Source organism: Hylobates moloch, unplaced genomic scaffold, assembly GCF_009828535.3.
Source record: "Hylobates moloch isolate HMO894 unplaced genomic scaffold, HMol_V3 SCAFFOLD_8, whole genome shotgun sequence".
Taxonomy (NCBI): Eukaryota; Metazoa; Chordata; class Mammalia; order Primates; family Hylobatidae; genus Hylobates; species Hylobates moloch.
Window position 1 is genome coordinate 23,682,159 of NW_026652283.1, and position 26,973 is coordinate 23,709,131.

Consider the following 26,973-nt stretch of genomic DNA (forward strand, 5'->3'; position numbering starts at 1 on the left):
TTGCAGCCCATCCTATTAGCTGTAGAAGAAAGATGTGGCAAATTTGGGAAGTAAAGAAAAAAGGGATCAAGAATAGACATAAGAGATTTGTGATCACCTGCATATATCTACCCAGTACCCAACAAAGATAATAACATATTAGTGTCATTCATTATTGGCCTTTGCTGCTGCTTTTCATCCTCCACCAAAATAATTGAGATTAGAATGTCATCCACATTTGCAACTTAGTCAGTGTTAGAATCGCTCGCTGAATGCTTGTGTTGGATATCTTTTAATATGCTGTTTTCTATACAGTCTTTAACACCTCTGTGTGAAGATGACAACCAGGCACAGGAAATCATTAACAAGCTGGAGAAGAGTATAAAGTTTCTTAGCCAGTGCACAACACGAATGGCCAGTAGGGCTGAGATGTTGGGAGCCATCAATCAGGTAACCTGTCTTCATTTCTCTAGTTAGAATGAAATTACAAAAAAAGATTCATTTTTCCTGATACTATGGATTTCTTACTTCTAGGAATAAGTTTTAAAAAATACTTTTGTTGTATAAGACATATGTGTTTAATACATATGTATTTAATACAGAAAAAATGGAATATACAAATAAAAAATGTAAAAAAATCTAATAACACGAGCCCATGACAATCATAAAAATTTTGTGATATATTCTTCAAGATGTACAGTGCTATAACATAGTGTTTATAATCCCTTATATAGTGTTATAATCTGCTTTTTATTCATCATACAACATAGATAACTTTCTGTGTGATATAATTATATATGCACATATCACCATTTTATGGTATTCTACTGGTTGAGTAGATATAAATTATTTAACCAATTCCTTGTATTCAATCATTTCAGGATTTTTTTGGTATTTTTCTGTTATAAACAATGCTCCAGTAAATATCCTTGTATATGCATCTGTGTGTATTTGTCCTTAGAGAAGTAGAATTCCAAAATTTCTTTGTGGGCAAACCTGGGGAGATATGAATTTTTTAAATCTATACCTAAGCAGACTTGTTAAAATATATTTTCTTAAGGAGAAATTTAATTGTGGTAGTAATTTTAGTTTGATCATTTGTTATACATTTTTACACTTTAGTTCCTTTTTAACCCCTCACTAGAGAATACTGTTATTGTTTCATTTTTACTAAAGTTATATATGCACATAGTTTTTTAAAAGGTCAGTCAGCTCTATAAGCCTTACTAATTTCCCATGATCCAGAGAAACAACTTTCAACTCTTTTGTCTTATTTGTTTTGTATTTGCATTCACATTTTTAAATAACATGCTCTTGCTGCCATTTAGTGATTTATTTTCAGTTTTAGGTATTATCTGTTGCTCTTCCACGATGAAGATAAATATTTAGTTCTTTTATCAATCTCTGGCCCGTCACACCTTTTCACTGTCCCTCAAGCTACTGTTGGCCACCCTGCTTTCCTGGCCAAGCTTCTACTCCACAGTTAAACATAGTTTTCACTGCCTTGCCTGTCCCCTCATCACTTATCCCTTTCTTACTTTGTCTTACTCATTTGGTGAATCTACAAGTAAATCTGCTTCTCCACCTCTCATGCCTGCATAGCTGGAAAATGTCACATTCCCTTGCTGACCTGTTTCTCTTTGAATTCATTATCACAAACCTCAGGCGGGTCCTTGGGGCTTCCCCTCAGTCACCCTCCTTCTCTTTTAAATATCAAGTTCCCACCCTTTCCTTTCTCCTCAAACCACTGTCATGTCTTTCCCCATATTCTCTCTCAAACACAGGTAATGACTGCTTCCAACCTCACTGAGGAAACTGGGACAATCAAAGGAAACTGCCACAAAGCCTCCCGGCGTGTGAATCCTTACACACCCCCTTGCTCTTTTTCCTAAAGATGCGTTGTCTCTAACCCTATCGAAGACCAGCCTTCCCCGCTGTAGATGGGAGCCTTCCCCACTAATTTACTCAGAGTCACGGGACCAAATTCTCCTGATTTTTCTCCATTTACATTTTCTCCACTCTACCGAACCATTGCTATCAGCACACAAATAGTATGTTGTTTTCTAGATGGGAATAATAACACAAAACAGACACAAACAAAATAACTTTTTATCCTTTCTTTTCTGGCCACCACCCTGTTTCTCTGCTCCCATTTACAGCAAACCTCGACACAATGGTACTCACTGTGTTCAGTCTCCCTCCTCCCACGTTCTCTCAAACCCACTCTGAATCAGCCTTTTGCTTCCACAAAGCAGATTTTTCCAAGGCCACTAGTGACCTCCACATTACCAAATTCAGTTTCTCAGTCCTCATCTGGCATGGCTGATGTCTTCCTCTTCCTGGAAACGCTTTCCTCACTTAGCTTCCAGGCACCACGTCCTCTGGCTTTTCTCTACACCACGGGCTGCTCTTTCCAGGCTTCCTGCAGTTCTACCCCTTCTCCTGGACCTCTGAATATTGAAGAGCCCCGGGCCTCCACTCGTGCACATCTGATCTCCATGTGCACGCAATCCCCGTGATCCCGTGCAGTCACCTGAGGACTCTCAAATTCGTATGTTTAGCCTAACCCACTCCCCTGAGCTCCAGACCAGAGTATGCTACTGCTGACTCAACAATTCCACTTGGATGTTTGATAAACTCAAACCTAACATTCAAAACTGACTGTTCATGCGCCCCCGCCAAACCTACCCCATGCATAAGCTCCTTACTTCACTCAAGGGCAGCTCTGTCCTTTTAGTTGCTCAGGCCAAAATGGGGACAGAGGGAGCTGGGGTAATTCTCAACACCTTCCTCTCTCACTTCACATTAAATCCTACAGAAAATCCTATTGGCTGAATTGTCAGAATATATTCAGAATTCAACCATTTATTTCCCTTTCTACTGTTGCCATCTTGATCTAAGCCTCCATTCTATTTTGTCCCGATTAATGCAATAGGTTCCTATATGGTCTCCCTGCTTCCATCCAATTCCAATCCCTCCTCCCAACATAGTCTGTTCTTAATAAAGGAGCCAGAGTAATCCTTTTAAAATTAGATTGTGTTACTTTTTGGTTCAACGTCCTAAAGCTCCTCACTTTACTTGGAGTAAAACCCCATGTCTTACTGTGGTTTGAAAGGATGTGTGGCCGGGTGCGGTGACTCAGGCCTGTAATCCTAGCACCTTGGGAGGCCAAGATGGGCGGATCACGAGGTCAGGAGTTTGAGACCAGCCTGGCCAACATGGTAAAACCCCCTCTTTACTAAAAATACAAAAATTAGCCAGGTGTGGTGGCATGCGCCTATAATCCCAGCTACTCGGGAGACTGAGGCAGGAGACTCACTTGAACCCTGGAGGCAGAGGTTGCAATGAGCTGAGATCACACCATTGCACTCCAGCCTGGGCAACAAGAGCGAGACTCTGTCTGAAAAAAAAAAAAAAAAAAAAATGGGCAAAAGACTTCAATAGACATTTCTTCAAAGAAGATATACAAATGGTCAATAAGCAGGTACAAAGATATTTAACATCCTTAAATGTATTAGGGAAATACAAATCAAAATCACAATGAGATACCACTTCACACCCACTAGGATGGCTATGGTGAAAGAAGAAAGGAAGTAAGGAAGTTGGAAAGGAAGGAGGGAGGGAGGAAGCAAAGAAGGAATAGTGTTGGTGAGGATGTGGGGAGACTGCAAACACTGTACGTTGCTGGGAGATGTGAAATGGTCCAGCCGCTGTGGAAAACAGTTTGGTGAATCCTTAAAAGTTAAACGTAGAATTACCATATGACTCAGCAATTTCATTCCTAGATGTATACCCAAAAGAATTGAAAACAGGCACTCAGATACTTGTACACAAATATTCATCCCCAGAGAAAAACCTTCCAACTGCCTGCCTTGAGGGTGTAACTCTGGTTGCCAGTGTTTGGAAGCTGCAAGGAGGAATAAGGCTGGATCTCAGTATTCAATATGCATATAAATTTTTGCTTAAATCTGTTGTTTTCAGCATGATAGATCCATCATCAACTATCTGTTCTTTCCCAATCCACAGAACCTCAAGTTAACTCTCTCTAGATATCCAACTGTATATAGTCTTTCACCAAAATAGTGGAGGGAAAATTGCTCTGCTGGCCAGAGTAAGGAAGGGGTCTCTGGACCTAACTGTTTTTTTTTTTTTTTTTTACACAGACTTTCAACCATTTCTTCCGTTCACATACCCACCTTCAACCTTACTGAGGTGCAGCGTAGGTTGCTTCTAGGCTTTTCTTACTGCCTTTTTTAAGAGTTCAGCTTTTCCAGGTCTTAAGTCATTTGCCACTAGTCCTTCTATCCAGCTTTCAAAGTCTTGTTGTCATATTCTCGTTTGCCCCTGTAGATGCATGTCTTTATTTTAAAAAAACCATTTATTGCCATTTTAGTGGGATTTAGGAATGGAGTGAAGGTAAATGTGTTTAATCACCATCTTTTAATTGAGAGTAGTATTTTCAATGTAAATGTGCTCGTTTTTCTCTTGCTAGGAAAGCCGGGTCAGTAAAGCAGTTGAAGTGATGATTCAGCATGTAGAAAACTTGAAGAGGATGTATGCCAAAGAGCATGCTGAATTAGAAGAACTGAAACAGGTTCTTCTGCAGAATGAAAGGTCTTTCAATCCTCTTGAAGATGACGGTAATAAAAGTTTATGATAATAGTATTGTGTTTTTCTACATTCTCCTCTTTTTTGCTAAGTCTTATTATTTAGTATAATAAAACTCGTAGGTTAAGTTTATATTAGAAAAATAATTCATTCCTGTTATTTATGTAGCTAAAAGTGAGGTGTCAGAAAACAGGTTGGGACACATGAAGGATTCTTTGGTAATGACACCAAAAATTTATTAACTCGATTTAGATTACTGAGATAACAGAATATATGTAATTCAACTCATGAAGTTGACCTTAGTGTTCCCCTATTTAGGATACATTAGAATTTCTCCACACGTAAAAAGTAAGGAGAAATGATTTAAATGGGTGCTGCCATCAGCAACGGTTTTGATTCCTCACGGAGGGAATGACCCCCCGGCACAGTAAGCTGATTGATGAACTGGAAAACAGAGAAACGTATGAGGCCACGGGGAACAACATACGGTTTCAATAAATCTTACAATAGTTTTATTTAAAATAAACAATATGAACTTTTCTAAGCAGAATTCTTATTTCAAGAATCTGTTCCCTGTTCTAGAACAGTAACCATATTTGATACTCTTCTGAACTGTACTTTTGGATTCCTTTCTCCAGCAGCCACACATGTAGTGCCTACCCTGTGCTAGCTAGGCATTATGGACATCGCAGTGACACAGAGGACTGTATTCCATGGGTTAAGATGGTAATTGTTATGAAGCATGAAATGAATGATAAACAGATACTTACATTGCTTGGTAGTCTCTAAAGTCTTAACAAAAATGGCATGTGTAATAGCTAAAATGTGTCAATGTGTTTTTTCCTTTCAGATGACTGCCAAATTAAAAAACGTTCAGCTTCTCTAAACTCCAAGGTAATTCCTAATTCACTTAACAAATGTCTAGCAAATACTTATAAGATAGCTTTAAAATGTTATTTGAAGTTTCAGGCCTTTATATGTAAATAACAAAATAGTCATTTTAATTCATATACATGTATTTGTTTATCTAAGTATGCTTTTATACTCTCTCCTATATTTTTGTATCAATTAAGTGTGCCTGGCAGCATGAAGAAAGTCAGTACAACAATGGTTTCTCTCTGTTGTGTAAAACTGAAGTTGGAAGTGGGTAACCCGACAATGGCACAGCAGCTTCACAAGATCCTGAGGGATCAGCCTCCTCCTTTCATGCTGCCTCACTACCCTCAGCCCTTGGCTTCTGCCTCAGGGTCTAAGATGGCTACTTTAGATCCAGGCACCAAGCCCTCATCATTACATCATCTCATTCCAAGAAAAAAAAAGAAGCAATGACAAGTGTTCCCTCTCCCTGTAAAGACACTCCCTAGAAGTCCAGAATAACATTCCTCTTTCCATTCTTTGTTACGAATGAGACAGGAAAATACAATGTGTATTTGAGAGGCTGTATGCCTAGCTAAAAATCAGGAGGCTTATTACTAAGAAGGAAGAATGTGATACTGAAGGTCACCTGGCAGGTTTTGCCACAGTGTAAAAATCAGGATTTCATAGATATACAGAATTTTTGAATAAGTGACTTTAAAATCATTCCATACAAATCCCTCTTTTTCGGATGAGGGAAGAGAAACACAGAAGTTAAGTGATCAGTTATGATCATGTATTGGTAGGAGCATGATTAGAAACCAAGTTTCTTGGGCCACAGTTTCATATTCTTGATGCTCAACTAACCTATGAAATTAAATTAGGGATGATGGTTTAAGAAAACGATTCACATGGAACCCCCTTAAATTAGTTTATTTATTACATTTTTTAAAAATTTGTATCCTGATGTAATTAAACCTTAAGAACCACATAATACTATATAATGCCTTTCTGTACAAATCTCAGGAAACACCCTCATTCATTAAAACATCATGACAATCCTTAAATGCGTTAAATGGAAAAAAATGAAACCATGAACAAAAAAGCTACCCATGTAGGTGCATATTTATCGCCTCCTGAGTTGGGAGAAATCTTTCTAAGCATAGAAGCAATGGTAGCAAAAGAGAAGAATAGACTTGGCTGGATTAACAATAAAAAATTTCTGCCAGAAATATGAAAATTCAATATAAACAATATAGACAAAAGTGGTGAACATAAACAGGTGGTTCTCAGAGAAGATAAATACATGATTATTTAACATAAAACAATGTTCAATGTTTCTAGAAGACAAATAATTACAAACCTAAACAAGAAATCTTATATTTGTTTGATTGGCATAAATTATAATAATCCAACACTGAGTTAGGTGGAATATAAATTGGTAAAGTATTTCTGGAAGACAATTTGGCCACAAGAGGATCCTTTAAGATATGTCTACTGTTTAACTCAGCTGTGGTCAAGTGCATGGATACGCATGTACAAGGATATTTATTGGTGTTGCATATAATGATAAATTATTGAGAGTTTTCTAAATGTACATTTTCCTCCTTCTGGTAGCCATCTTCTCTTCGAAGAGTGACTATTGCCTCTTTACCCAGAAATATTGGAAATGCAGGAATGGTAAGACAATTCCTAAGTGTTCTTAGTCAAAGGCAAATTAATTTTCATATGACAGAAAATATAAACGTATATTTTATCATTTCTTTTAACATTTGAACTTCTAAAGGTGGCTGGGATGGAAAATAATGATCGATTCAGTAGGAGGTCAAGCAGTTGGTAAGTAAGTGTAATTGTATGGTTCCTCTTTGGGAACCTTACTATTTTATACTTGGGCTAAACTAAATGAGTGCTCGAATTAAGTGATATAGTAATGTTTGATTTGTACAAAGTGTAAACAGAATAATTATATAAATTGGTATCTAATTATGAAGTTTTTCTTATCATGAAGTAGGAGATCTGTGAATGTGCCAAGAAAAAAGAATTAGGACATATAATTTTGTATTTATTTAAGCAGTAGGAAATAAATTGATAACGGCTACAGATGTATTTGATTTGACAAGTGGCTATAATCATCTTTATTTAGGCGTATTTTGGGGTCAAAGCAGAGTGAACACCGTCCCTCATTACCTCGATTTATTAGCACCTATTCCTGGGCAGATGCTGAAGAAGAAAAATGTGAACTAAAGTAGGTGAAGCTCAGTATGTTTATTAACCTGACATGAACTGGGGCATAAACAATGGGAATCACTTTTATTCCATGGAGATGAAATAATGCTGTATCATTAAAAAGATAATTCATTGTAAAACAAACTTCTATAAACTATAAAGCACAATATAAATGTTATTTGTGAATATTAATACATTCACTCTCATAGCTCTCAGAATGGCAAAATTTGAGGTCTTAAGTTAGAAAAGACCCTGGAATTTGCCATATTTGTGAAGATAATTTTTTTCCTGTCCAGGTGTCTGTCTATAATGGGGAAAGGTCAATAAAGAGCCACAGAAGTAAAATGTCCATCTATTTATATATTTTTAAAAACATGAGATATATAACATATAGGCACATATGTAACATGTATGTACGTCTATCTTCCATTTATGTAAATGGAGAGTAGAGGAAACATGAAATTCTGAATTGCTCTCTCTGTATCTAGTAAACTCAACAAATATACTTCTATAGTGAAAGGCAGAGGGCAAGAAGGAGGGATATGCAGATGCTACCTCGGAGTCCTCGGGTGACATTAGAAAAAGTGCCTAACTTACTTGGTCTCAGCTTTCATGTCTGTTAAAGTGAGGGATCTTAAGGAGATGATTTTAGTTTATTTTATACATTTTTGTGAGTGCCTACCATGTGATGGAGACTGCTCAATTCTAAGGAATATAAAGATGAGCATGACATGGTGCAACCCTCAACTAATCTTTTTTTTTTTTTAAGTCCTGGGAGCCTACTGCATGTGTTACAAACTCTTTTCAGATTTACAGTTAACATAATGAATCTTTTTTGAGCTGGTTGGAAAAAGAAAATCAGTTAAAGCGTCTCCTTCAAAAGATTACCTAGTTTTTGCTTTTTGTTACTATGGTATGATGTCTACTGAGAAGTCTTTGTAAACAGGACTGAAACCTTGAGAATCTTATAGAAATGCAACTTATTCTGGCGTTTGGGTCTTGTTTTCTTTAAAAACTAAAGTCTGTCATATTTATTTCCTATAGATATTTGAATGAAAAAAAGTCTTTGAGACACATTTCCCTTTGGCAATTCTGAGGGTATTATGAGCTTGAGATTTCAAAATTCAAATCCAACTAGGAACTCATCAGCAAATATAGTGGAACAATTATGTTTTGCTTAGGTGGAGGAACACCTCTTTAAATATGATTTGATTTAAAATGCAGTCAATCAATTGCTATTTCCCAGTTCACTGAATACTAATTTATTTTAACTAAACTTTTAACTAGTTTGAGAATATTTTCAAAACCACTTTTTAAATTATTAGGATTTTCAGAGAAAAAAATAAACTCTGATGTTACTCCAAGTTAGCACCGATTGGAAATCATACAGAGAAAGGAATAAAATCAATAATAATGAGAGAAGATTTTTACTAATGTTAAAATTTTAAAGGAAGAATATGGTGTCCACATTTTATATACACACATACACACACACAGGTATATATACACACCCATATATAAAATATACCTATTAATATGTATTACATATAACATATACATATATATAAAAATATATATACACATATACACACATTCTATATTAAAAACTTCATATAAGTATATATTAATATGCATATATAGGTAGATGTGTGTATATATTATATATAAACGTGTATACTATATATATACTGTACTCCAGCGTAGGCAACAGTCAGACTGTCAAATATATATATACACACACGTATTTATATATAATATATGCACACATATATAAATATGTGTACATATATAAAAATATGTGTATTAAATATTATATAAATACATAATATATGCATAATATATAAATATGTGTATATAATCTATAAATATGTGTATATATAATATATATATTTTTAAGAGACAGAGTCTGACTCTGTTGCCTAGGCTGGAGTGCAGTAGTACAACCATAGCTCACTACAGCCTCCAACTCCAGGGCTCAAGCAATCCCCAGAGTCCTGAGATCCTTGGAAGGAGTCCCCTTCCTTGGCCTCCCAAAGTGCTGAGATTGAAGTGTTCAATAAAGTATGCTTAAACATGCACACGCATACATACATACATACATATATATATATATATGCAGAGAAAGAAATCATAGTAATAACATTGGTTAATGATGAGTGGTGAGACTAACTTCTGAATGTTCTTTTTAACTAACTTTCTACACATTTTTCTAAATAGAAGAACTTATTTTTTAATTAAATTTCTATGAAAGGTTTAAATTATAAATCTGGCGATTTGACTTTTAGAGTTAGATATTTATCGAGTTTCCGTAAAACAGAACAAATATTTGTAAGCCTCTTGAGTTACAGTAAGATTTAGCAATATTTTATGATTATAGCATATTATCCTTAGTTTCAAATATTAAAAACAACATTTATTTACAGAACTAAAGATGACTCAGAGCCACCTGGAGAAGAAATAGTAGAAAGGACAAGGAAGCCAAGTCTTTCTGAAAAGAAAAATAATCCATCAAAGTGGGATGTCTCTTCAGTGTAAGTTATCTACTTGATAAATTCTACCATTTCAGTGGAATGGGAAAGGGTGAGGCAGTGCTGACAGTATTAATCTTAATCAAATTACTAAAAGACATGCCAAATTGTTTAAGATGAATAACAAACGTTGTACCTCAGGTTATCCTTGAACCTATGTTACCTATTTTGAGAGACAGACTACATTCACATAACTTTTACTGTAACATAGTTATAAATTATTCTATTTTATGTTATTGTTCATCTTTTACTGTGCCTAATTTATAAATTCGATTTTATTACAGGCATGTATCCATAGGAAAAAAACAGTGTATACTGGGTTTAGACTATTTTCGGCTTCAGGCATCCACTGGAGGTCTTGGAGCATATCCCACAAGAATAAAGGGGGACTCCTGTACACACACATAAGGACATACACAGACATCCACTCTACCCAGCAAATAACATTTTCGTTTCCACTGTAGGAATATGTTGCCTTACCTTACTGAAAGAATGAGATACTTGTATGTACTTATTAGAAGATACTGCCTACATCACATAACTTTCAGATTCTCATCATAGCATATCATTTCTTTAATCTTAATAGTTATAAAGGGTGGGAGGCAGATTGTTTCCAAAACCAAAATGATAAATCATAATATGTAGATTAAAAGGCATTTTGGGGGATATGGAGGGCAGATCACCTGATTGGTGTCGTTAGCAAAAGGAATGTTTCTAATGACAAATTACCGATTACCAAATTCTATTTGTGTTTTCCTTATAGTTATGACACAATAGCTTCCTGGGCAACAAATCTCAAGTCCTCCATCAGAAAGGCTAATAAGGCCCTCTGGCTCTCTATTGCATTCATTGTACTGTTTGCAGCTTTGATGAGCTTCCTCACAGGCCGATTATTCCAGAAGTCTGTGGATGCCGCTCCCACACAGGAAGAGGACTCATGGACGTCTCTAGAACATATCTTGTGGCCATTTACCAGACTCCGACACAATGGGCCACCACCAGTGTGACAGCAGGACATCCTAATATATGGATCTTGATTTTTAAGTTTCAGTATCTGAACTTCGTCAATTAGTAACTTTTAGCTGGGAAAGTATAGCATGAAACCAGAGGTTCTCAGAATGACTGTAAGATATCTTACATTTCCTCTTTTTGCCTTTATCTCCCCAACTAAAATACAATGGGGAAGAAGTCTGCCTATGAGCTTTTTAAGGAAGAAATATTATATATTGTTTGTTAAAGTTTATTGAAATAAAGAATCATTTAAATCTTCATAGAGTGAAAGCTGAAATTCTTAAGAGGCCAAGTATTCAAAGGAAAAAAAAATGCTGTGTTTAAAATAAAACTTGAGTAGAAAATGCTGATTAGAAAATTGTAATAGTTGATTTGAAAGGTATTCATTCACTCATTACATTCTGTTGCAGAAATACCTGTCTTTCACCATGCTTGGTTCTTCATACTGAATACAGTTTGTAAGTGGAGGTTAGGAGTAGCTGAGCAATCTGGTAGAGAGCAGCATGTGGCACACAGAGTTGACAAACTGACAGTTGGAACTCCTGACTTTCTCCATTGCTTCTTTAGAAGCAAAATCCTTCACCATGTGATATAAAGTAGAATGAAACTCAGTTTCTTCTTTAAGCGCTTCAGAAAATGCCTCACTCTCTTCCTTGATCTTCAGTCTTTGTGCTCTGTCACCACTAAACATTAAAAGGGCCCAATTAGGATTCTCAGTACATTCTTCAGTAAGGTGTTCCCTCACCTAAAAAAAAAAAGGGAAATTCAAGCAAGTTGTTAATAATTCCTCTTCTATTCAGTATTTTGGTAGATTATTATTTGAAGGGCCCCATTTATCCCCCAAAATTGCCAAGGTTAAAAGAAACAGTCTATGTGTTCCATTACTGGGTTTTGAAAAACCATCACACTGTTTATATTTTGGTGATTATGGAGCTTATCCATATGTATTAATTCATGCAACAAATATTTATTGAGTGCCTATCATGTGTGAGGTACTGTTCTAAGTGCTGAGGATATAACAGAGAAAGAAAACACAGAAGAAATATAGACATACAACATATATAAATAACAACTGCAACAACAAAGTCCTGCCCTCAAGGAGCTTATATTTGAGTGGGGGAAACACGCAATAAACAAGAGAAATAAATACGGTGGCTTGTTTAGGCCAAAATATTCATCAGCTTTTAGAATTTGATATGGTTACTACCACCTGATAACAAGAAGGCATCAGGAAGTTGGAGGACTAACCCTCTCAGAGGAGAGGGCCTGAAAGTCACAGATCAATTAATGTTAAAAGCCTCCATTTGTTCTTTTTTTTTTAAGAGATGAGGGTCTCACTCTGTTGTTCAGGCTCGGGTGCAGTGGTGTGATCATAGCTCACTTCAGCCTCAAATTCCGGGGCTCAAGTGATCCTTCCACCTCAGCCTCCCAAGTGGCTGGGATTACACGTGTGAGCCACTGCACCTGGCAAGGCTTCCATTTGTTCTCTAGTCAATTTGTAAAGAGATACAAGGACTCTGGCCTGGCTTGAAGTCAAGAGCTTGGACAACAAAGGCATAAACTTTATATAATCTGGATTTATATTTTTAACAAAAAATTTGAATTTTTTTTTTTTTTTTTTTTGGGATGGAATTTTGCTCTCGTTGCCCAGGCTGGAGTGCAATGGCATGATTTTGGCTCACCACAACCTCCACCTCTCAGGTTCAAGCGATTCTCCTGCCTCCTGAGTAGCTGGGATTACAGGCATGTGCCACCACACTTGGCTAATTTTGTATTTTTGGTAGAAACGGGGTTTCACCATATTGGTCAGGCTGGTCTCGAACTCCTGACCTCAGGTGATCTGCCCGCCTCAGCCTCCCATAGTGCCAGGATTACAGGCGTGAGCCACCATGCTTGGCCAAAAATTTGAAATTTTAAAATTCCGTATTGAATGTTAATTTTAACTTTTCTAAGAGAGGAAGCCATGGTCTACATTCATTTAGTCTTTGAGTACTTTATCTTCTTTTGGAGGACAAAGTAGTTTTACGGTTTCTACATATCAAACCTTAAATACAACTTTTGTAGAATTACATAGTAGGTTCCACTTGCTCCAACCAAAGGCAAAAGCAGAACTTAGTAGGGCCATCTGTCGATAAGCTTTCACTTCTACCAAAGGAACCTGTCAATATAAAAACAAATAGAATTGATCTTTGAGTCCCCCAACAAGTCTTCCTCCGTCTTTGGCCTCCTTCAGTCTATTCTCAACACAGACGGATCCACTTAAAATTGTAAGTCAGAGTACATGACTCCTCTCAACACTGGGCAATGGCTTCCCTTTCTCTGAGAATAGAGTTCAAAGTTAACGACGACTTGCATGGCCCTCTGACATCCCTACTGCTGACTCCACATATACCCCATTACCTGCCGACCTCTTTTTCATCTCCCTTTGCTCTCTCAGTTCCAGGCCCCGTGGTTTCCATGGTGTTCCTCCAATCCTCCAGCACACCAGGCCACTCCCTTGGGGCTCTTGCTCCAGTTGTTTACCAGGAAGGTGCTTCCCCAGATGTGCACGTGGCTAAAGTCCCCGCCTTTGAGTTTCGCTCAAGTGTTATCTCTCATTGAGCTGCCCTCCCTGACACCCTATTTAATATGGGTGTCATATGGCCTCAGCCTCACTATTCCTGATCTACCTTTTCTTTTTTTCCATAGCACTTTTCACCTTTTTAACATACTAATCATTTATTTTTTAAATGTTTTCCTTCAACTGTGAACGAAAACAAAGGTAAGGACCTTTGTTTCATTCACTGATATATCCTAATCATCTAAAATAGTGCCTAGCACACAGTGTTCAGAAAAAAATATCTCCTGGAGTAGAATATTCTGAAAGCATGAACAGAACACTACATTCAACATTGTAGAGTAACAGGCAATTTGAGTTACTAAAACCAAGGGTTTTTTTCCTATGCATATATGTACATACACTTATTTCTAAATATTATATGAATATCTACTTATATTGTCATTTTCTGATACATTCATGAATATTCTTGAGTATAGAACTCTTCTGCCTACAAATTCACTTTTCATGATTAGAAGTTACTTTGTGTCTTCATATATCACAAACATTTACTAAGCATCTACTATATATTCTAGGACTATGCTAGATGCTAGAAGAATCAACGTTCATTAAGAAATGACCCCCATCCTCAAGAAGCTCAGTTTAACCTGGAAGGATCTTACTGAACTAAAGCCTTATGAGGAACATGAAACAGTACATAGACATGGAGGCTTTGCCAAGAAACTAAAGGAAGTGGGTTTTGTACATTGGTGGTCCTTGTATTTTTAATTCTGCCTAACTAACCATGTTTGGGAAAGTGCAGTTATTTACTCTTTTAAGAAATCTTATATCATATTATCCAGTAATGCAAAAAGAAAGTATATAAAATGAGAATTGCTTAAACTACCTTTGCACTAAACTGACCGTCTGTGGATATGCTCCATTTGTCAATATGAAGATCGTACTACAGGCTTACTTTCTTAGGGAAAATTATTAAACTTGAGAGAACCCTGGATTTCTGGTCTTTTCACTTATTTCTTTATAATACTGTATAAAGGAATATATAAAACACAGTGTATATAATATTAAATTATATAACATTTAATAATTGCTAACATTTTAAATGTCCACCACATTAAATTTGGAAAGATTCATTCTTGCCTTATTGTTTATAATAACATAAAAATGAGAGTGTCTAGTAGGAAAGATATTCAGTCCAGCTTCTTTCAAAGCAATAATGAAAGGAATAGGAGTCATCCAGGTTCCTTCCAAAATAGAGATGTGTTTCTTGTCTTTTAGTTTGATTGAAGATAACATGCAGAGGTTTTCCTAGTTTAAATAAGAAAAAAGAAGCTTTTATGTAAGTTAAATCATTACTTCAGTATCACTCCAGGTGCAGCCTTTAGATGCTTTATACATTTTTAAAAGTCATCTATCACTCTATATTAGAAAGAATGCAGGGCAAGTATATCTTAAGCCTCATCTGAATGCTCTGACACAAAGTCCGCATGTTACATTAAGCAGTTTAGTTTACTAACTCTTTTTGGGCTTCATCAGAACAATCAAAGAATGGACTATAGTGTCTCTCAAGCCTCCTATTTTGTAAGTTATAATATAAGAATATGCATATGTTCACATTGAATTAAAGTAGTTATTAGATAACAATTATGATTGTACTTTTAGGGATCATTCTTTTCACACCCGTAAAAGTTAACATAATGAGGCAATATTATTATCCAGTTTTAAAGTCTCGCACAAAGTGACAGTTTGAAGGTGTATGGAATTCACATCTGTTTTTTTTTTTTTTTTTTTTGAGACAGTCTCCCTCTGTCGCCCAGGCTGGAGTGCAGTGGTGTGACCTTGGCTCACTGCAAGCTCTGCCTCCCAGGTTCACACCATTCTCCTGCTTCAGCCTCCCTAGTAGCTGGGACTATAGGCGCCCACCACCACACCCGGCTAATTTTTTGTATTTTTAGTAGAGACAGGGTTTCACCGTGTTAGCCAGGATGGTCTCGATCTCCTGACCTTGTGATCTGCCCGCCTCGGCCTCCTAAAGTGCTGGGATTACAGGCGTGAGCCACCGCACCTAGCCTACACATCTGTTCTTTTTTAATGTTAATAATATATTTAACCCAATATATCTAAAATATTTCAATATGTAATCAGTATAGAAATTATTGAGAGTTTACATTCTTTTCTTCATACCAAGAACTCAAAATTTGTGTTTATTTTACAGTTAGAGCATGTGCTAATTTGGACTAGTCACATGCAGTAGCTACATATGGCTGGTAGCTACCGCATTAGACAGCACAGATCTACTAACCTGAAACGCACACTGAACAGTCTTGGGTGTTTCAATCATCATATTAATAAGTGAACTTTGCGAAGATGCTTGTATTTTTCCATGAGTCTAGAAGAAGAATCTCTGCACGAGGGTCGTCAGGGCTGCTGGAATGGCGCAGGGAAGCCTGAAAGGAGGCTCCAGCAATACAATCCCCTTACACAATCTCATAACCTAACCTCTATGGGCCTTAGTTTCTCTCTATATACAACAGGAGGGTAGACCAGAAGCATTTTAAGGGCACTTGCACACTAATAATTCTATGGCATTCCATCTCCCATCTCATCTAGTTTTTTGTTGTTGCTGTTGTTGTTGTTGTTGTTGTTGTTTTTGAGATGGAGTCTTGCTCTGTCGCCCAGAATGGAGTGCAGTGGCACAATCTTGGCTCACTGCAACCTCTGCCTCCCAGGTTCAAGCAATTGTTCTGCCTCAGCCTCCCGAGTAGCTGAGACTACAGGCACGTGCCACCATGCCCAGCTAATTTTTGTATTATTAGTAGAGATAGGCTTTCACCATATTGGCCAGGCTGGTCTCAAACTCCTGACCTCATGATCCACCCACTTCGGCCTCCCAAAATGCTCGGATTCCAGGCGTGAGCCACCGCGCTTGGCCCAGGCTATATAATTTCTGACTGATGAGCAATAAGGGATCATTCAGAGAAAAACCAACCTCAAAAAGGATTTCAAATGGCTGGATGATAAAGATCACACAGCCCCTTTAGGGTGGATCAAAAACTCTGAAATTCATACTGCAACCAGGGTTGTTGGTTCATCAGTTGATCTATCCCTAGTAACTTTAGGGTACAAATTTAAGTTTGAGCCTTGCTATTTACATGTTATTTCCTATTTAATTATTCAACTAATATTTCATTTAGAAATATAGCTCAAGGTACATTTTTAAGGTCATTATAAGACACTTATATTTCAATATATAAATCAGCAGCCATTGATTGCTTTTGACAAACTAGTATTCCATCAAAATGGTTTATCTCTGATACGACAGTACGTAACAGCTATAAGAGTAACTCACCTTAATTTGTATTTGAATCTCAGTAAATACTGTAGTCACAGTTAAAAGTACTTTATTTACATCAAGTGGTCTTAGTTCCCAAGACTGGTACGGCATGTTAATATGAGCATCTTGAATCAGGGTAACGGGGCCAAAGGTGTCCAGGCTGAATGTTACAAGTCTTTCTTTTCGTTTGTAGGATACATTGCTGATGCCATCAGTTCTCCAATGTTTACCTTTATAATTAATGAAGAAAGTGACACTAGTTTCATTTTTTCCCTATTAAAAAAAGATAAATGAAACCACCAAAAAAATTGCTTTGTGTATAAATTGATCTTTCATATTTAGAATAGAAACTCAAAAGAAGGCCAACTTTGCTGAGAGATTTCCCCTGCCTGCAGGATCAAGTCCCACCTCCTCAGCATGGTAAGACCTTCAGAATGAAGCTTTGACTCACTTTGTTGGCTCCATCGCTTGCCACTTCTCAAGGGAAAAAGTTTTTCTCTTTTCAGCCCCACTTTTTTTCTTTCCCGAACAACATCCTATGTACACCTCTGGGCCTCGGCACATACAGTTCTTTCCTCCTACAATACTCTTCCCTAATCTTTCAGAGAAACTCTCTTCAGCTTTGCTTTAAAATGACTTCAAAATTCATGTATTTTTTGTATGCAATTCAATTATCTTTAGTTAATTTACCCAGTTGTGCAACCATCACCACAATCCAGTTTTAGAACATTTTTATCCCCTCAGTAAGATCCTTATGTCCATTTACAGTTAATTCCCATTCCCACCTCCAGCCCCAGGCAACGATTAATGTGCTTCCTGTAGGTGGTCTTTTGTATCTCTTACAACTCAGTAATAAAACACAACCTAATTTAAAAGTGGGTAAATGGTTTGAATAAACATTTCACCAAAGAAGAGATATGAAAGGCAAATAAGTACTTAAAAAGATGATCAACATTATTAGTAATTAGGGAAATAAAACCACAATGGAACGCTACTTCACACCCACTAGAATGGCTATCATCAAAAAGATAAATAACAAATGTTATGAACAAACAGAAAACCTCATATACTGCTGGCAGACACGTAAAATGGTACGGCTACTTTGAAAAACAATTTGGCAGTTTCTTTGAAAGTTAAATGTAAACTCAGCACTCAACCCAGCAATTCCACTCTTAGGTACATACTGAACTGAAAACATGGCCACACAGAGACTTGCATGCAAACGTTCTCTTCATCTTTGAGGGCCCTGTTCAACATTCCAACCTGTGAGAAGCTTCCAGTACTCCAAAGATTGAGCCATCTGTGTCGTGCTCTACAGCACTTTACATCGATGCTAGCACCCTACTATGCTGTATTACAATATGGTGTTTTCCCGTCTGCCTCTCCTACAACTTTTGAAATTCCAAGAGGAAGAAACTATGCCTCATTTATCTCTGTATTTCTTTCTTTTTTTTTGGATGGGGGGAGGGGTCATCTTTATAGGACAAATAAATGAACCATTTTCATTTATGAAATGGAGACGCACTCTCCGTTTCTACTTAGCTCTCTTTCCTGCTCTCGATTGGAGGGTTCTGTTGACTAGTTTTTACTCTTAAATTTCATATAATAAATACAATTACATTCACAAACTTATTTTTAATTTCTCTTTTTGTCGCTACATTAACAAATAATTTTAATTTATAAGGTAAAAAGTTATTACCTATAAATAAATTCTCCAAATTTCTAGTAGTTCCAGGCAAAATGTTTCCCCATGGTTGAAAAATTACTAGAGTTGTAAATTCCTGCTTTCTAATTACTGAAGTTGTAGAGTGAAATTTTGCACAAGTTTATTTCCCTGAATTGTGTGGAATAATTTACCTTGTCTAATTCTAATTTCACGTGAATAATTTTTTTTTTTTCCAGACAGAGTTTCACTCTTGTCGCCCAGGCTGGAGTGCAATGGTGCGATCTCAACTCACTACGACCTCCGCCTCCCAGGTTCAAGCAATTCTCCTGCCTCAGCCTCCTGTATAGCTAGGATTACAGGCACGTGACACCACGCCTGGCTAATTTTTTTAAGTAGAGACACGGTTTTGCCATGTTGGCCAGGCTGGTCTCGAACTCCTGACCTCAGGTGATCCACCCGCCTCGGCCTCCCAAAGTGCTAGGATTACAGGCATGAGCTACCACGCCCAGCTGTGTTAATAATTTTTAATGTGATAAATACTTAGGAATATTACCATTAAAGTGAAACCTCTGAAACAACATCAAAAGAGATATAGTTGTTCATGTTGATGTATTTTATAGTTTAATATGTAAGAATTTACTAGGTTTTTTAAACTTATTTTTTATTTTTTGAGACCGGGTCTCACTCTGTCACCCACCCTGGAGTGCTGGGGCACAATCACAGCTCACTGCAGCCTCAACCTCCTGGGCTCAAACAATGCTCCCACCTCAGCCTCTGGGGTAGCTGGGACTACCGGCATATACCACCATGCCTGGCTAGTTTTTGTACTTTTTGTGGAGATGGGGTTTCTCCATGTTGCCCAGGCTGGTCTTGAACTCCTGAGCTCAATAATCCACCCACCTCAGCCTCCCAAAGTGCTGGATTACAGGCATGAGCCACTGCGACCGGCCTACTGTTTTTAATACACAGACTATTTCTAGAATATAAATAATACATCTTATAGGTCTGTCTATACAAACAACAAGGTAGAGCACCAGGGCATTCATCAAAAAATTTAAAATACAAAATATTTAAACTTCTTAGTATAAATTCCTACATTCTCTGTTCTTCAATTTTCCATAAATAAGTAGATTATGTAAAAGCTCTGTGCCTTAGTGATATTTGTTCCCAGCCTATCACCAAGTATATAAATCCCTTCACCAACAGATGGATATAAAACAACCTTAAAAACAAAGGTGTACTCCTCTCATCTAGGATCCTTAAAACGGCATACATTAACTCACCAGACCAAGATTTTTCAAAATTCAGCGAGCCTACTCCAAAGGAGGTATTTGTTAATGATTACAAATCATTAGCTTATATCACTGTAGATACTTATAATTTTAAGTTTTGAATAAGCAATAATGTCCCATGGCTCAAAAATAAAAAGGTATACAAGTGGCTAGTTTTCCCTTTCTCAGGTTTCCTATTTGCCCATTCCTCATCCCCAATACTTGTGTACAATTGATAAATGATAAACATTAAAGTAATCAAATACCAATTATCCAAATCTGAACTATTTGGTTATTTCAGAAGAGTAGACTTTTTATCTGCTTTTGATTTGCTAAACTATTTTGATACTTACTTTTTTTTTTTTTTTTTTGAGACGGAGGGAGTCTCACTCTGTCTAGAGTGCAGTGGTGCAATCTCGGCTCATTGCAACCTCTGCCTCCCAGGTTCAAGCAATTCTTCTGCCTCGGCCTCCCAAGTAGCTGGGACTACAGGCATGTGCCACCATGCCCCATTAATTTTTGTATTTTTAGTAGAGATGGGGTTTCACTATGTTGGCCAGGCTGGTCTCGAACTCCTGACCTCAGGTGACACGCCCACCTTGGCACCCCAAAGTGCTGGGATTACAGGCGTGAGCCACAGGCCCAGCCTGATTTTGATATTTTCACTCATTTTTGCCTGTTTGTTTTGAGACACAGTCTTGCTCTGTGGCCCAGACTGAAGTGCAGTGGCGCCATCATGGCTCACTGCAACCTCCGCCTCCGGGGATCAAGCTATTGTCCTGCCTCAGCCTACGGAGTAGCTGGGATTACAGGTGTGTGCCACCACGCCCCGCTCATTTTCTATTTTAGTAGAGATGAGATTTCACCATGTTGGCCAGGCTAATGTCAAACTCCTGACCTCAGGTGACCCACCTGCCTCAGCCTCCCAAAGTGCTGAGATTGCAGGCGTGAGCCACCGCGCCTGGCCTGTTTGTTTTTTTGAGACACAGTCTCACTCTGTCGCCCAGGATGAAGTGCGGTGGCACCGTGTCAGTTCATGGCAACCTCCACCTCCCGGGTTCAGGCGATTCTCATGTCTCAGACTCCCAAGTAGCTGGGATTACAGGTGCACACCACCACGCCCAGCTAATTTTTGTAATGTTTTAGTAGAGAGGTGGGGTTTCACCATGTTGCCCAGGTTGGTCTTGAACTCCTGAGCTCAGGTGATCTGCCCATCTTGGCCTCCCAAAGTGCTGGGATCTACAGGCGTGAGCCACCATACCCAGCGTTTCACTCATTTTTTAGAAACATAATGATATAACCATAAAGTAATTGTTCATAGACAATGGCAGATACAGATACTTTAGGAGTTAATAGTTACAACACTCAGCAACTTTTAAACTCCAACACTTATTCATTTCCATTAAGAACAAACAAAACAAGACCCTAGAATTGGCATAGAAATATGTAAGATAATAAGCTCAGTTAATACACTACACTTTCTGTTTCAACCCTTTATGATTATCCCTCCTTTTATTACATAATATAAAAGCTGTACCTTCAGCATCCCACCTTACAACCATAGGATCCTCAAAAAAGATGACATTCTCATGAACCTCAAGTGTGACCTCTACAGGTGGGAAAGCATTTTCTGTCTCAAAGTCTTCGGCAGTTTCCGGAGGATATGTGTATTTCTGTAATCCTTCTTTGAGTATCTTTTAAAAATCACCAAAACAACATCAAGTTAGTTGACTGGTAACAGTGAAAAATGTAAATAGTACTGAATAAGCTATCTAGTTATTTTTAATAAGCACTGCAGTTTGATCCCATTTATACATAGATTAACAAAATGTCACAACAAAATTTAAAAGATGCATGATTGAGAAAGTTACTAAACACGAATATACAGAACTTCCTATGGGCCAGATTGTGTGGTGGGGCTTCCTCATCATTTTATTCCTCTAAGCAATCCTAAAGGCTTATATTTAACAGATATGATAACTAAGACTTAGAAAAATCAAGTATTTGACAAAGATTACAAAATGACTTCAGAGTGGCACCAGAACTCAAAAACAGGTGTATGGGACCCTAAATCACATGCTCTAATACCAGGCTAAGGGTGTGTAGGTAAAGACAGAAAGAAACATAGACAACCTATTGAGAAGAAAGGAAATGAATGAATGAAAGTGAATTAACCAGACAGCAGATTTTTCTCAGATAAGGAAGATTTGTGCATTATCTGAATGCAGCAGACAAGGATCTAGGGAAGGAAGAAAGATTTAAAAATATTAGAAAATAGAGGAAAAATTAGGGCAAGATTCTAGAAGAGGTGGAAAGTTATTGAAAAAGCCTTGAAAATGAGGAAAGCCTCTTTGTGGCAGGAGAGAAAAACAGCTATGAAGGAGGATTCTTTGGGTTCAAGGGGAGAGCATGAAGTGGTCTCAGGACACTGTGACAAAAGTCAACAACAACAGATCTTTAGATGGATTCTTGAAAACCCCAGCTCAGGCTGGGACCTTATGAATAAAGAGAATATTAAAATTTTGTTGGAGTGGCAGGTGATTAGGGCAATAACAGAGGGGAAAAAAGGTTGGGAAATACTTCTCAAAAACAAGAATGCACCAAGGTCCTTAATGGATAGGACTGTGGGTGAGAAGTACCCAGCAATCCGTGTACAGGTTGTGTTAGGGGAGAGAGGGTGAGAAGAAAAGAGAGAGAGAGACAGGAAGAAGGGAGGAGAGAGAGAGAGAGGAAGGAAGGGTTAGCCTATGACAACAGAACTGGGTATATACGGTAGTATTCTATGGGAAGCAAGCCACCATGAGGTTAAGTTAAAAATAAACCAAGTCAATAATAGGGCAAGTGTTACTACTTACAAAACAGGGGTGAGAAACTCCTTGAAAGATGATCTAACAACTGTTATCACTAAAGTGTGGTCAGGGCATCAGCAGCATTGGCATCATGTAGACTAGTGATTTTCAAACTTCAGTGTGCATAGGAGTTACCTGGGGATCTTGTTCAACTGCAGATTCCACAGCTCTGAGGTGCAGCCCAAAATTATGCATTTCTTGCATGTTCCCAACTGACACTAATGCTGCTGGTTCAACGCTGTTGATTTAGGACCACATTTTGTATATCACGGTTGACTAGTGATTTTCAAACTTTAGGGTGTATTTTTCCAAGACACATTGTTGAGCCTTACCTCCAGGGTTTCTGATTTAGTAAGTTTGAGGTGGGGCTCATTAATTTGCATTTCTAGCAAATTCCCAGATGATGCCAGAGGATGCTGATGCCTCTGCTTGAGGGAACACATATTGACAACCACTGATTTAGAATAGAGTCCACAAACTACGGTCCCTGGGAAATCCCACCCACCACCAATTTTTGTAAATAAAGTTTTATTAGAACATAGCTGTGCCCATTCGTTTAGACACAGCAGTTTTAGTGCTGCAATGGCTGAGTTGAGTAGCTGCATCAGAGCTGGTAGGGACCACGAAGGTGAAAATACTTACCATCTGGCCTGTTACAGAAAAAGTTTGCCAACCTCTGATCTAGAATATTATTATTAAGACCAAATTGGCACTAACAAAACATAATGATGTAAATTTACAAGGAAGCTAACATATGAATTCTAGTATAAACTTCATATTATTTTAGATTCTTTTACTATCTGATTCAAATTTTCAATACCAATACATTTAAGACAGTTTAAAATTACATTTTTTCCTTTGTGTTTGTTTGATAGGGTTAAAGCTTATTAGATGTTAGATAATATGAAATAAAGTAAAAGCATGAGCAATTATTTTACTTATAAGTTTTGATTCAAGAATCAACCTACTTCCACAATCATCCATCCCTTCACTGGTTTATACTGTGGAGGAAGCTCCAAAATATCCAAGTGGTACACTCCACCCAGAGTTGTGAACTGGCATAAATCCACCACATTGTCTTCAAAGAAATCTGGCTTTTCAGAAGAATTCTCTACCAGCAACAACTGTGCTAAAATTAATCAGATTAACATTTTCAAATAGATTACAGTTTAGTATGTTCTAGGAAAGAAATTTAAAAATTCTCACACTGGTAAAGGAAGTTTCTATTTAACTAGCTACTAAAACTTTTCAAAAAGTGGTTAACTCAAAATGATTCATAGAGCTGACCTTGGAAGTGGAAATAGGCATGGGTAATGGTGGGGTGTAGGGGAGGACATAATTTTTATTTCATCTACGAAACCATACAATAAGCATGTGTTATTATTAAAATGAAAACAGGCCGGGGGCAGTGATTCATGCCCAGCACTTTGCGAGGCTGAGGTGGGAGAATCGCTCGAGCCTAGGAGTTAAGACGAGTCTGGGCAACATAGCAAGACCCCATCTCTATAAATAATTTAAAAATTAGCTAGCCTGGTGGTGCCTGCCTGTGGTCCCAGCTACTCAGCAGGCTGAGGCAGGAGAATTACTGGAGCCTGGGCAGTTGAGGCTGCAGTGAGCCATAATCCGCACCACTACTGGGCCACAGAGCAAGATCTCATCTCAAAAAAAAAAAAAAAAAAAAGAAAAAGAAGAAGAAAGAAAAAGTGAAGTTTAAGGCCTGTTATGAAAAAATATGCTAAGAAATATATAGAAAATAGATTCCTAGAAGTTATGGGGAAAGAAGAATAAAGTTAACAGAAAAGATGTATATAAATCTCAAACTAAAAGATCGACAAATTAGACATCACTATTGCCTTGACATTTCTAAACTATATCCAACTGCTATTTGCCAGGACAAGACTGAATGCAAACACTTGTGAATACCCAGAAGTGTTGTGAGATTTTCAGTTGTGTGTGTGTACTTGTGAAAGTTCATTACAACATCATAGTAATACAAAATTAGAAACAACCTATCAACGGGGATTTAAATAGTGTTCCATTATTGGATGGAATTATACAACTACTTTAAAAAGTGAGGTTACCAATGTATTCTTAGAATAATGTTGAATATTCATTTATATGAAATATATATTGTGTTCCATGTATGTAACACATTGTTAGGTGGGAAAAAAGTAATTCTCAACAAAAACATTTGTACAATATAATCCCATAGTTTTATGAGAAATTAAGAGAGACAGGGATAAATTGAGCAAAGAAATCTGTTAACACTGTTATCTCAGAAAAGGGACTATGAAGAATTTTCACTTTAAATATATTTTTGCAATGTCTGAATTTTTTTTAACAATGATCCTGTATTTCTTCTGTAAGAAGAAAATCTCAATAAAGTTAAATTCTTAAAATGTAATTTAGAATACCTGCTAAAACAGTTTCACTTAATACTTTCATCTCTCGTTCACATTTTATGGCTTCAGATTCTTCCTCAGCAGAACTCTATAAAAAACCACAGACATATGGGTGTGATTGTCAGTGTCTACATATACAGTCATTGTCTTTGTGTTCCAGTCCTCACTTCAGAGGCCTGGTACTTTAATTCTAGGCCGAAAACCCCAAACTGATACTTGCTCTACCATAAAACTGGTCTCAAAAGCAGTATTTTAAAAAGCAATTAAAGTATCTACAAAACTTCACAAGGGCAAGAGGCTACCCTGCTCAGATTCTCTGCTGAAAATCCTCAAGTGTAAAAGATGGAGATTAGGAAGCAATGCAAGCTATAAAAAATATTATTTATATTTGCATTTTGGTTTATCCAGGAGGTAGATTTTGCTTAAATCTGATAATCAGCTCTGGTAGAGTCATCCCAAAGCCTGCTTTTGGGTAAGTCTCTCAAGGAAATGAAAGATGCTGCGGCTCAAGGAATGTAGAAGATAGTATCCCACTGTACTCTAGTGCAGTCAAAATAATCTAGACTTTATGTCTAAATCTGCCACTAACTTACCTTTCTGACCTTGAGCAAGTCATTTAACTATTATGAGCCTCAAATTCCTGATGTAATGGTAACATATTTGGTATTTAACTGTGTAACATATTTGGTATTTAACTGTGTATCAGACATATAACACATCTTGCAAACAATCCGAAGAAATAAGGAAACTGAAGCCGAGGGAGATAACTGTTTTAAGGGTCAAATGAGATAATGGAAATAAAAGAACTTTGGGTAATGTAAAGCACTAGATAAATGCAGTGTTGCTAGTATAAAAATCGTGTGTGTGTGTGTGTGTGTGTGTGCGCGCGTGCTAATACTTGCAAATTGAATGACATCCAGCAAACTTCATTTGACTTCAGGTAGTACCTGTACTTCTGCAGCAACAGAATAACCTTATACCAGAGTTCTAGTCAGAAATTTAAAGCTAGTTATTCCCATGACTCTTAACCATCATACACAGACAAGTCCCCGTTAGTAAACTAGCCTTTCCCATCTCTCATCACCATATTGCCCTATGTGTCTTCCTCCTGACCAGCTTTAACACTGTTGCATTCTCTGCAAACCCTCTCCATCATGCCTCTGAACCTTCTCCCTTATTTATTCATTCAAAAAAAATTACAGAGCTTCTAAATAGTAGTGGCATTGCTAGACATTGGCAATAAAAAACAAGATCCCTGACATAAGGAACTTCCAGTCTATTAGGGAAGCAAGTAAACAAATGGGTATATTTTCGTGAGTGTTGTAGTATAAAGTAAGGGATCCACAATAGGAGTACAAGGAAGAAGAGTTAATTCTGTGGGAAAATGGGTGGGTGAAGACAGGCAATACCTCTCTTACCTAAAGGTAGTAAGTTTGAACTAAATTTTTTTTAACTTTTATTTCAGGTTCGAGGGTACAAGTGGAGGCTTGTTGTATAGGCAAACTCAGGTCACAGGGGTTTGTTGTACAGATTATCTCACCACCTAGGTATGAAGCCTAGTACCCAATAGTTATTTTTCTGCTCCTTGCTCTCCTCCCACTCTCTACTCCTAAGTAGGCCCCAGTGCCTGCTGTTCTCTTCTTTGTGTTCATGAGTTCTTATCATTTAGCTCCCACTTGCAAGTGAG

The 26,973-nt window shown here is 37.4% G+C and overlaps 2 protein-coding genes across 10 annotated transcripts in view; one reads left to right on the forward strand and one right to left on the reverse strand.

Moving 5' to 3' along the window:
* The window catches only part of IRAG2 (inositol 1,4,5-triphosphate receptor associated 2), a 111,005-nt gene extending 99,570 nt beyond the window's left edge, over positions 1 to 11,435 (forward strand). For 3 of the 4 annotated variants that reach the window (XM_032159835.2, XM_058443306.1, XM_032159846.2), the window contains 8 exons: positions 295 to 429; positions 4,472 to 4,619; positions 5,438 to 5,481; positions 7,060 to 7,122; positions 7,229 to 7,278; positions 7,586 to 7,687; positions 10,092 to 10,199; positions 10,960 to 11,422. In XM_032159835.2, coding sequence (XP_032015726.2) covers positions 295 to 429; positions 4,472 to 4,619; positions 5,438 to 5,481; positions 7,060 to 7,122; positions 7,229 to 7,278; positions 7,586 to 7,687; positions 10,092 to 10,199; positions 10,960 to 11,203 — 894 coding nt within the window. In that variant the 3' untranslated portion in view covers positions 11,204 to 11,422. Of the gene's footprint in view, positions 1 to 294; positions 430 to 4,471; positions 4,620 to 5,437; positions 5,482 to 7,059; positions 7,123 to 7,228; positions 7,279 to 7,585; positions 7,688 to 10,091; positions 10,200 to 10,959 lie in introns of all 4 variants that reach the window. The other variant, XM_058443308.1, reaches the window with a different exon arrangement.
* A 128-nt stretch (positions 11,436 to 11,563) lies between these two features.
* DNAI7 (dynein axonemal intermediate chain 7) overlaps positions 11,564 to 26,973 on the reverse strand; it is a 93,280-nt gene continuing 77,870 nt past the window's right edge. For all 6 annotated transcript variants that reach the window (XM_058443304.1, XM_058443301.1, XM_032159848.2 and 3 more), the window contains 7 exons: positions 25,299 to 25,374; positions 23,853 to 24,013; positions 21,573 to 21,729; positions 17,114 to 17,328; positions 14,905 to 15,072; positions 13,252 to 13,365; positions 11,564 to 11,952 (listed from right to left, as the gene is read on the reverse strand). In XM_058443304.1, coding sequence (XP_058299287.1) covers positions 11,677 to 11,952; positions 13,252 to 13,365; positions 14,905 to 15,072; positions 17,114 to 17,328; positions 21,573 to 21,729; positions 23,853 to 24,013; positions 25,299 to 25,374 — 1,167 coding nt within the window. In that variant the 3' untranslated portion in view covers positions 11,564 to 11,676. The remainder of the gene's footprint in view (positions 11,953 to 13,251; positions 13,366 to 14,904; positions 15,073 to 17,113; positions 17,329 to 21,572; positions 21,730 to 23,852; positions 24,014 to 25,298; positions 25,375 to 26,973) is intronic.